This window comes from Berghia stephanieae, chromosome 12 (genome assembly GCF_034508935.2).
Source record: "Berghia stephanieae isolate SIO BIC M18660-M18661 chromosome 12, UCSD_Bste_1.3, whole genome shotgun sequence".
Taxonomy (NCBI): Eukaryota; Metazoa; Mollusca; class Gastropoda; order Nudibranchia; family Aeolidiidae; genus Berghia; species Berghia stephanieae.
Window position 1 is genome coordinate 7,180,532 of NC_088371.1, and position 11,280 is coordinate 7,191,811.

At 35.8% G+C, this 11,280-nt stretch overlaps 1 protein-coding gene across 2 annotated transcripts in view; it reads left to right on the plus strand.

Moving 5' to 3' along the window:
* LOC144958269 (uncharacterized) overlaps nt 1–7,657 on the plus strand; it is a 35,309-nt gene extending 27,652 nt beyond the window's left edge. Inside the window, exons 11-12 of one of the 2 annotated variants that reach the window (XM_078890131.1) lie at nt 4,738–4,892; nt 7,166–7,657. In XM_078890131.1, coding sequence (XP_078746257.1) covers nt 4,738–4,892; nt 7,166–7,187 — 177 coding nt within the window. In that variant the 3' untranslated portion in view covers nt 7,188–7,657. Of the gene's footprint in view, nt 1–4,737; nt 4,893–5,650; nt 6,135–7,165 lie in introns of those variants that run through there. The other variant, XM_078890130.1, reaches the window with a different exon arrangement.
* Nucleotides 7,658–11,280: the final 3,623 nt, after the last annotated feature.

The following is an 11,280-nucleotide window of genomic DNA, read 5'->3' on the forward strand; positions in this document are numbered from 1 at the left end:
AAAGAGCGAGGATTGATTTTTCTGCCGTTCTCTAGAAAAAGCCATATTTTAAAATTTGGCCAGAAAACTCGTCCTTCAAATATCGATCGATTTAAATGACTCTCGTCTTGGCAAAAACTCTCAAACCTGGGACTTCGCTTCACACGAAAGAGGGACTAAGATTGGTCTGAGATGGAGTCGAGATTTTGTTTTTTTATTTATGCCTCCCCCCCCCCCCCCCTCCTTGTCCACCAGGCTTTGATTTAGGTAACTGGGTCTGTTAGATCTTGCTAAAAGTACTTTGTGATAGACCATTGTCATATTGAAAGAGTGGCATACAATTGCCATTGTCCATTTTACGCTACAGAGACCGGGATAATCTTCGACTCCATGGGCCTAATGGCTTTGAATGACTGCTAATCTCGACTGCACCTGGGATCGATCTTGGTCCCTTTGCGTGTGAAGCTAGTGCTCCACCAACTGAGCTATCGGACCCCCCCCCCCCACCCCAACACAAAGACAGACAAAGCGGATATAAATAACAAGAAAAGTTCATCCGACAATAAAGTGTTAATTTGGGTATTACAATATGACGAATCGCACCAGGGCGAACGCTGCCATACGCACAGATGAAGTGAAAAACGAGAACGTTGTTGTTGATGAAGATGAGGACGATGTTTATTAGATGATGGACGATTGAAGAAAACGATGCAGTGGGATAACAGGACAACGGTAGAAAAACACGTAGAGTAGAAGTTTACAGTAGTAGCATGTACGGCAGGTCGACTGCAAAATATTATCCCACTGCATCGTTTTCTTCAATCATCCATCATCTATTAAACATCGTCTTCATCTTTCTCAACAACAACGTTCTCGTTTTTCACTTCATCTGTGTGTATGGCAGCGTTCGCCCCGGTGCGATTCGTCATATTGTAATACCCAAATTAGTCGAAAATCTGGTGCGTAAGGTCTCGAAAATGTGAGGACAATCCAGTCGAGGAAATAGCATGGGCTATAACCGGAAACTTTCAAGAATATATACAGGGACGGCTGGTAATAATGGGCAGGGTGGGCAAATACCAGCCTGTTTTTTCAAGTTATATGCTGTATTACCAGGTCTGAAATAATCAAATTTAAATTAGATAATTTCAAAAGTTACTACTTAAACTTTATACTTCGTACTGAAATCAATTTGTGTGTATTTTTGATAGATTGCGAATCACCATGCATCCCTTAATGCATAAACCAGGATACGCTCCTGTTCTTTTTTTATCACCCCCCTCCCCCCCCCCCCCCCAACCACTCCACTCCGCCCACATCGTCATCTCATCGTCTCGTCGCCTGACGGTGAACTAACTCCGATTTTTGCTGTCTGGCCTCTCTAGTACTAGGTCGGGCTAATTCAAATGAGCCCACCTTATTAACCAGTGAAAACTAAATAGAGATTTTGGCAAACGAACTTTTTCTTATTTATTGCCTTACTTGTGCTGGTACCATTGATGTAATGACTTTGGGAATGTTCCAGTATTGAATTAAATTTATTAATTTACTAATTTTATATCAATTTAGTATTGATTTGTGTTGTTTTTATATATTTGTTTATCCATTTAAACTTTTCTTTTTTTTTCTCGTTTTCTTTAGTGCTTCTCAAAACTCATTTATTTAAATTGTTTTCTTATTTGTTTTTTTTTTGTTGTTTTTTTTTGTTTTTTGTTTTTGTTTTTTAACAAATTAATTTGTTAGTTCTTTTTTTTATTATTCTTAAAGTAATTACCCCTGTATTTTTATTGCCAGACAAAATAATTTTGCAAAACAATGTAATTTTCTATTGTATTCCGTATAATAAAACAAAACACTTTTATTCAAAAGTCACGACTAAATAAATATATAAAATACAACCACCATTTTGGTTTGCTCAACATTTGAATTAGTATACGAGAAATACTCTTCTGAGAAAGGAGAGAGTTGAATTCTAACTGACTTATAGAGGAAATACGGAAGGGTGGGCAGATTCCGTACTTGCCCGTCCTGAAGCTAATACATACATAAGATAGTTCGCGATGAAGAGGCGGGAAGCTCGGGGTTGGTTGGGTAAGGAGTAAAGATAACACGGTCGTTATTGTTATAGTCTAACGAATGCATGAGGAGAAATTCGTAACATTATTTTGTCTTAATTGTATTGTATGAAGTATTGGCGAAAGCCTAAGATTAAATAAACGTTGTTTTTGTTTGTCTTATTTTGACTATGGAACTGATACTGATACGAGTACTTGTCATAGCAGAGCTGCCTACTTGAAATAGGAAAATAAAAATCGTAGTTTTCAGGGCTAATAAAATCGTAGATATTTTAACTACCCTTTAAAAAAATGACCGGAATTTCGACTTTTTTGATAGATATCAATTTTTTTTTAAACGAGAAAAAATGATTGGAAACGTAATAATGATGGTGATGGTGGTAGTGATAGTGGTAGCGGGGGTGGTAGTAGTAATGATGGTGGTGGTAGTAATGATGATGGTAATATTATTATTGTTATTATTATTATTATTATTATTATTATTATTATTATTATTATTATTATTATATTATTATTATTATTATTATTATCATCATCATCATCATCATTATTATTATTGTTATTATTATTATTATTATTATTATTATTATTATTATTATTATTATTATTATTATTATTATTATTATTATTGTACGTATTGGTGGTATTACTATTGTTGTATTTTTGTGTGGTTATTAATGGTATCAGTTTATTGTTTGGTTCCATTTACCATTTTTTTTCCCACTTTCATGTGGTCATCAAATTGTATGATTTATTGTCGAAAGCCTAAGATTGAATAAACTTTGTAATATCGTATGGTAACCATCATTGTCGACGACATCGTCGTTGTCATCATAATCATCATTATCATCATCATCATCATCATCATCATCATCATCATCATCATCATCATCTTCATTATTAACAACAACAACAATATTAACAACAAGTACTACAATAGCAATAAAAACAATATCAACATCATCATAACATTTCCGTCATCGTCTCCACAACTATCATTCTAACCAACAGCACCACCAAAACCACTAACATAATTACATCCTCCTCCACCACCACCACCACCGCTACCACTATTCCAACCACTACCACCACCGGCACAATCACTCTAATCATCAAGACAGCAGTGAAATGCAATTTGAGCTCTGAATGAAACTCGAGTCATATCGCTGTTGTTGCTTCTCGATTAAAACTTTAAGGTTACTACATACTACTGAAAACCAATAATGTAACAGAAATATTAATCTCGCCGTTGAGGGATTAAAGCAAATCTTTAATTTTTTCGAGTGAACGAAATGGACTTGTATTGTCAAGGTGTTGTCGCATTATGTCTCGTCGCTTTATTTTTTAGTGGTATTCTCTTTCGTGATTCAGTTTTGATTACGTTTGGAATAATTAAAATCTACTTGTATTGTCATTTCATTGTGAATGTGATTATTTGTGGTTGAAATATTTTTTTAAAGGTGAAAAAAAATAATAATTAAAAAAAAATTAATTAAAAAATAAATAAATAAATAAAATAAAATAAAAAATTATATATATTATATATATATATATATATATATATATATATATATATATATATTTATGACCGAATCATCTTTGCCCCACCACTGTAAATAGGCTAGAACCGCCACTGAATATATAGAAATAATATTTTAAAATATGCAGTTAAAACTGCCTAGATGAAAATTGAGAGGGTTACAACCTTCACTTTCAACGTTTGGAGAGAAACTGACCAAGAATGTTGAATCAGTTTCAGTTTACCAATACTCATTAAAGGCGCGAAAATGTTATAGAGAATGATATTAGCGGAAGAGTAGCATCCCTTGATTGGACGTCACTTGTGGAGAAGTTATTTGTAAACAAACCAACTGCAAGCCAAGCGCTCCAAATAGAAAAAAAAATATTATTCATATGTCTGTACAAAAATGCATATCATAATCACCGTTATGCATTTTTGTACAGAAATATGAATAATAAATTTTGTATTTGGAGCGCTTGGCTTGTAGTTGGTTTGTTTACAAATAACTTCTCTAACGGTGACGTCCATCAAGGGACGCTACTCTTCCGTTAATCTTATTCCCTATAGATAGAATGCGCTTGGCCAAGGAGTTCACAACATTGCCATCCGGAAGTATAACGGACCAACACACAAACCATGTGTAACCATGAACTTTTATAGTCTGATTAATACAGTTTAGTGAGAACAACTCACAAACGCGGATGGCAAAAACAATAACAAAGGCCTGAGTGACGTCATCTGCATACTATCTATATCAGTTCACACCATAAATACCAATAATAATGACAATCGTGGAAATAATTATAAATAACAACAAGTTATAACAATAAAGTAGTGGGTGACGACTACTGACAAAGAGTGACAACTTAGCAACGAGCAATACAAAACAATCAATAAAAACAATTCTGGTCTGACCAGAACAAGTGCATAGAAGGAACGAAGTTGACTTCACTCCGCTCTTTGTCATTGTTTATAGACAGCCATTTTAGGGATTAGTTCTCATCAAATCAATCAAACAGACTATAAAGGTTAAAGGTTACACATAGTTGTGTCTGTTGTTACGTTATTTGCGGTTAATAGAGGGTGTGAGTATTTTACCTAAAGGCATAGCGTCAATATTGCCCCTTCGAATAATTTAATTTAATTTATTCATTAATTCAGGTGAGCGAGGGAGCCGAGGTGATCGCCATCCTAAAATCGTTCGTGATGGAAAACGCCTCGAGTCAGATGTTGATGGATCTCAGGGCCAGTAGTTATATCCATCCAGATGAGACCCAGCTGCGAGCAGAGATGGACCGGAGAAGTGCCTGGAGAAGGTGAGCTCTTCACACTCTACTACCTTTAACTGAAACAAAAAAGACGTTTGTTTGTTTGTTTTTTCCTCATTTCGATCAGGAACCGTTAACTCCAAAGGCTATTTACCTTTGTCGAGATAACAACAAATAACAACTGATAAGAAATAACAACTGATAACAAGAAATAACACCCGATAACAAGAAATAACAACTGATAACAAGAAATAACAACTGATAACACAAAATAACAACTGATTACAAATAATAACAAGTGATAGCAACAAATAACAACTGATTACAACAAATAACAACCGATAACAACAAATAACAACTGATAACAACAAATAACAACTGATAACAACAAATAACAACTGATCACACAAAAATACTTTGAGTCTAGCCTCAAAAATGTGCAATATTCATGTCGTGAACTAGGCCCCAACTTTGCATGCACAGCTCAGAGCAACTACCGAAAGTAGAATATTCTTTAGCGATGAGCGGAGTTGTGTCGCTTTTTCTTAAATCAGAGAAAGGTACCGAGTTCGAATACCCGCTATGCTGTATGACCTTGAGCACGTCACCTCGCCCTAGCTCAATTTGCGGCGCTGCACTGCAGCTCACGCCTGGGTTATTCCAGTCTTGCCTTGGAATAGACCCCAGAGACAAATTTCCCCTATGGGATAAATGAAGGGAATTCTATTTATTTATTTTATTTATTTATAAACTTTGAATTTTTCATCTTAAATTCATGATAATTTTCTCTATTTTTTTCCACTCAGATTTCAAAATTCAGTGATGGAAGAAATGCGCCAGAACCTAAAACTGCCTCCAATATGAATAACTAAACACTTACTAACACACATTTAATAACACAACTACGCCCCGTGGTTTGGGCTAAGAAATATTTTATTTATTTGTATTTCTTCCCTTTGTCATAGCCAAAATACTTTGTCAAACCATCATTGTCACCATGTACAGTAATATATAAAAAACTGCCTTTAATTTTCACCTTTTCAAAGCTTTATATTATATAGCACTGTTCTTTTACTAAAAATACAATTCTAAAACCATCATTGCTGTCATCGTGTAAAAAATAAAAAATAAAAACATTGCCGTATTTTCACCTTCCAAAGTTGTATAAATTAGTAGATGTTTGACCAATCAAAGCATCGAATTTATGACACACCTTCACACGGACAAACATATTATGTAGTTGTTTTTAGATAGTGTGCGCTTGGCTCAGAAGCTCATAACATTGCCATCCGGAAGTATAACGGACCAACACACAAAACTGTGTGTATCCATGAACGTTTATAGTCGGGTTAATACAGTTCAGTGAGCATTACTCATAAACGCGGATGGAAAAAAAAAAAAAAAAAAAACAATAACAAAGACCGGAGTGACGTCATCTTCGAACTATCTATAAACAATAAAATGTATGAAATCGACCTCCATCTGATCATTGTTAATGTTTTCATACCGTCAAATTATGAGTGACTAGTTATCACACAATTTCCTCGACCATATGGTAAATGTTGAAGTTTCCACATTGTTTCTATGGTGGATCTATCTATAGATAGTTCGAAGATGACGTTACTCAGGTCTTAGTTATTGCTTTTTGCCATCCGCGTTTATGAGTAATGCTCACTGAACTATATAAACCCGACTATAAACGTTCATGGATACACACAGTTTTGTGTGTTGGCCCGTTATACTTCCGGATGGCAATGTTGTGAACTTCTTAACCAAGCGCATTCTATCTATTGATCAATCGGTAGAACAGTGGGTATTTTACTTAGACACATGCCATCGATAGTAAAACCTGTGTAGTTCGCGATGTTAACCAATCACCGTCATTGTTTACATTATGACGACTGTCCGAGAGGTGTGGTTATCTATGTGTCTTTTGTAGAAGTGGTTTTTACTAATATCATTTTAAAACCATCATCATAAACTGTCACCATGTACAAGTAATATAAACACATAACATTATAGTTTCTCCTTTTCAAAGCTTTATATATTATAGCAGTGTGTAATAAATCTTTGTTTATACTATTACCATATAAAAACCATCATTTTTACTGTCATCGTGTCATATAATATTTTACAAAAGAAAACGTTATATTTTCAAATTTCAACACTTTATATATTATTATAACACTGTATTATAAACCTTGTATTTTTTTTTACCAATCCAATAATAAAACCATCATATGCTGTCATCGTGTCAAATAATATAAAAACATAACGTTATGTTTTCACCTTTTAAAACTGTATGTATTTTTATTTTGTAGAGTAAAGCTTGGATTTTACTGATTAAAACAATTGGATTCACAAGTCTGATGCCACGCACGCCCAGCAACCAGAAGCTTGGTTCTAAACAAAGAAAATCAGTACTCTTTATTCCTCGTGATGGCTCCAACTTTTTCACATGTCCTGTGATCAGAATGTATAAAAGTCAAAACATGATCAGATTTGTAATGATGTTATCCTCTGGATACACTTTTTTGCTCGTCGCAGAAGTATTTCATAAGGGCGGTGATGGAGATAATGGCGTCCGCCATTGTTCTGATTGTTCGTCATTACAAGGGAAGTGACGTCAAGACTGTTAAATCCTATTTTTTTAAAACCATCATTTTGTCATCAGTATAGTATACAACAGTGTAAAAAACATACATTATATTTCCACCTTTTAAAACTGTATATATTGTTATAATGTTGATGAATACCATTTTAAAACCATAATTTGTGCCATCATGTATAGTAAAAAACAGTATAAAAACATTACCTTATATTTCACCTTTTAACGCTTTATTTATAACACTGTATAATAAACCTTGGTTTTTACCGACGTATTACATATATGCAGGCCTGACATCCAAATCCGCTTATGTGCCTAGTTTAACATTGTTGTAATGCACAATATTTTGCGTCATTTTTTTTCAGATTTCCATAATAACAATGAGCTCATAAGAATTTGGATTATCAGACCTTCAAATAAGTGTACGTCAGCCGTTTTTCCTAATACAATTTAAAAACCGCCAATGCTGTCATCATGTATATTAATATAAAAATAGAGGAGGAGGTCAGAAAAAAATATCTTCACTTCATGCAAGATCGATCTTGGTCAATTTGCGTGTGAAGCAAGTGCTCTACCAGCAGCTGAGCTATTGGGACCCCCAATGTAAAAAGCCTTAGCCTTTATAAACTCATAGCCCGATACTAACCAACAAAAATTCGTCATAAAGCAAGACGAAGATCACAGGAGGAGAAAGCTAATACTCTTCAAAAGTCGTAACGTCACTTCCTTCCTAATGACGCATGGTAACTTAGTAACACTAGCTCTAAACTATCGGAACAATGGCGGACGCTCGTATGAAATATTTCTCCGGCGAGCATAAAGGGTATCCAGAGGGGAAAAACACATAAATTTGATCATGTTTTGACTTTTACACATTCTGATCACAAGGCATATGAAAAGTTCTAGCCAGCATGAAAAATAAAAAGTAATGTTATTCTTTGTTTAGAACCAAGATGGCCGCTGTTGTCGGGCGGCGTGACATCAGACTATTGAATCGTATTGTGAGTTGTAATCGATAGCTCAGCCAATGGAATCATTTGTTTCCTTGAGCTCCTCTAACAACAACTCACCTTTCACTTTTGTTTGGTGATCGTCGTCTTCTTTTATGACGTCATTTTTGTTTAGTGTCGGGCCACAAGTTTATGATGGCTACGAACAGACCGTCCGTACCGTAGCCATCGTTAACTTATAGCCTGACACCGTAGCCATCGTTATGTTATAGCCTGATACTGAAATCCAAAAGGACTGGCAATTTGACGTCATTATTTGTTTTTTGCACCGCCTAGTGAGTTGTCGTTAGTAGAGCTCGTGGAAACAAGTTATTCCATTGGTTGAACTATTGAATACAACTCACGATTTGTTTTCTTTTGTGGCAAAAGACTGGAATTTTGACGTCATTTTTTGGTCAGTATCAGCGTGGCCTTCGTAAAGTTATGGCCTGATACTGACCAAAAAATGACGTCAAAATGCCAGTCTTTTGCCAAAAAAGAAAACAAATCGTGAGTTGTATTCAATAGTTCAACCAATGAAATAACTTGTTTCCATGAGCTCTACTAACGACAACTCACTAGACGGTACAAAAACCAAATAATGACGTCAAACTGCCAGTCCTTTTGGATTTCAGTATCAGGCTATAACACAACGATGGCTACGGTATCAGGCCATAACTTTACGAAGGCCACGCTGACACTGACCAAAAAATGATGTCAAAAGGCCAGTCTTGGGCCACAAAAGAAAACAAATCGTGTGTTGTATTCAATAGTTCAACCAATGCGACCACTTGTTTCCATGAGCACTACTAACGACAACTCACTAGGCGGTGCAAAAACCAAAAATGACGTCAAAATGCCAGTCTTTTTGGATTTCAGTGTCAGGCTATAACTTAACAATGGCTACGCCGTACTCTAACAACTGAAAAGATAGAACGAAGTTGACGTCACTCAGATTTTGTTATAAATAGTTCGAAGTTGACGCCACTCAGGTCTTTGTTATTGTTCTTTGCCATCCGCGTTTATGAGTACTTCTCACTAATCAGCAATAACCAGACTATAAACGTTCTTGGTTACACAAAGTTTTGTGTGTTGGTCCGTTAGACTTCCGGATGGCAATGTTATGAGCTTCTTAGCCAAGCGCATACTATCTAAAGATAGAACGAAGTTGACGTAAACTAGGTCTTTGTTATTGTTTTTGCCATCCATGTTAATGAGTAATTCTCACTAAACTGTATTAACCATTGTATTAACGTTCAAGTTTACACATAATTTTGTGTGTTGGTCCGTTATATTTCGGAATGGCAATGTGGTGAGTTTCTTATACAAACGCACATCATCTTACATATAATAACAGTCCAAACGTCACTGGTATTTTTTTTACAACAAAACCAAAAACTCCGGCCTTTGACTGGGCCGTTGAAATCAATACAAGGACTGTTAACCTACCAGGTTTCTTGACAACACTATTCGATGACGTAGAACACAAAACGATGTATTGTCTGTCTTCTTTCAGCGACCCATTATCACTGGAGCGTGAATTATTCTTCAGGAAAGGAAGACAAGAGGTTTGTTTTTTTACTTTTTATGCTATGCGTTTAAGTAAAATACTCCCCAGTTTTATATACTAGATCAATTGTTTACAAAACACAAATCTATGTAGGTATAGATAGTTCGAAGATGACGTCACTCAGGCCTTTGTTATTGTTTTTGCCATCCGCGTTTGTGAGTTGTTCTCACTAAACTGTATTAACCAGACTATAAAAGTTCATGCTTACACAGAGTTTGTGTGTTGGTCCGTTATACTTCCGGATGGCAATGTTGTGAACTCCTTGGCCAAGCGCATTCTATCTATAACATTACATGTTTATAGAAAGAAATTACTATGGTGAGAACTAATCACCTATCGGATAGTCTGTTTTTGTTTTTGTTTTTAAGGGTTTTACGTCGCTTGCAACACGGTAAGGTCATATCAGCGCCAGTAAAAAGGAAGAAAATGGGATAGTAAAAAGTTTTAGAATTACAATTAAAGCATCCAAGAATGAGGCAGACAGAGGAGAATTGGTTCAAATAGGAAACAGATGTAGATTCCAAGAGCACAATATCAAAGTACTTAGTATGAGATGACCTGAAAGTCTCATCCAGACACAAGTACCCACTAAGAGGAACACACTCAAATGTTTACAAACCATATAATACATAAACAAAACATAATACAGTGCATAACAGAGAGATGATTTACAAGGAAAAAAATATCATCTCCCAAAACTAACTATACATTTGACTGTTTCCCTCCCAGCCCCAGGGTATCCGGCCAAGGCCAGGACAAAACCAAGTAATCTCATTCCAAGACAAAGACAGAAAGCATGTTGGAAAACAGACATAGGGGGATAGAAGACACAGTAAGTACCTCCCTGCCCACTATGGGAGTTCAGGAACCCCACCCAGCATCTGATAGTCTAAAACAGTAACGAAGAGTATAGTGGCGTCAATAATTTCAGTTTATTGGGGGAATGCATTTGTCACCAGTCATGTCCCTTCGTTGTGCCACACACAGTGAATACTAAAGTGAGGACAATTTAGATGTAAACAGCATTTGTCAAGGCTTGAGGGTTTCTACAACTACACTATCCACTTAACGTGCTCAAAGCGCTTTACAAAGGGTCCCTGACCAACAGCAACAAGTAACATGTTGAACGAGACAAGACGCCTGTTAGGCGATATTACAATTTTTTCGACAGAGAAAACGCTGTTGACGGACAGATACTCATTTTACACCTGGGTATGGTGAGAGAATGTGAGTAAAGATCCTTTTGCAAGGGGTCAACTACGCGCCGAG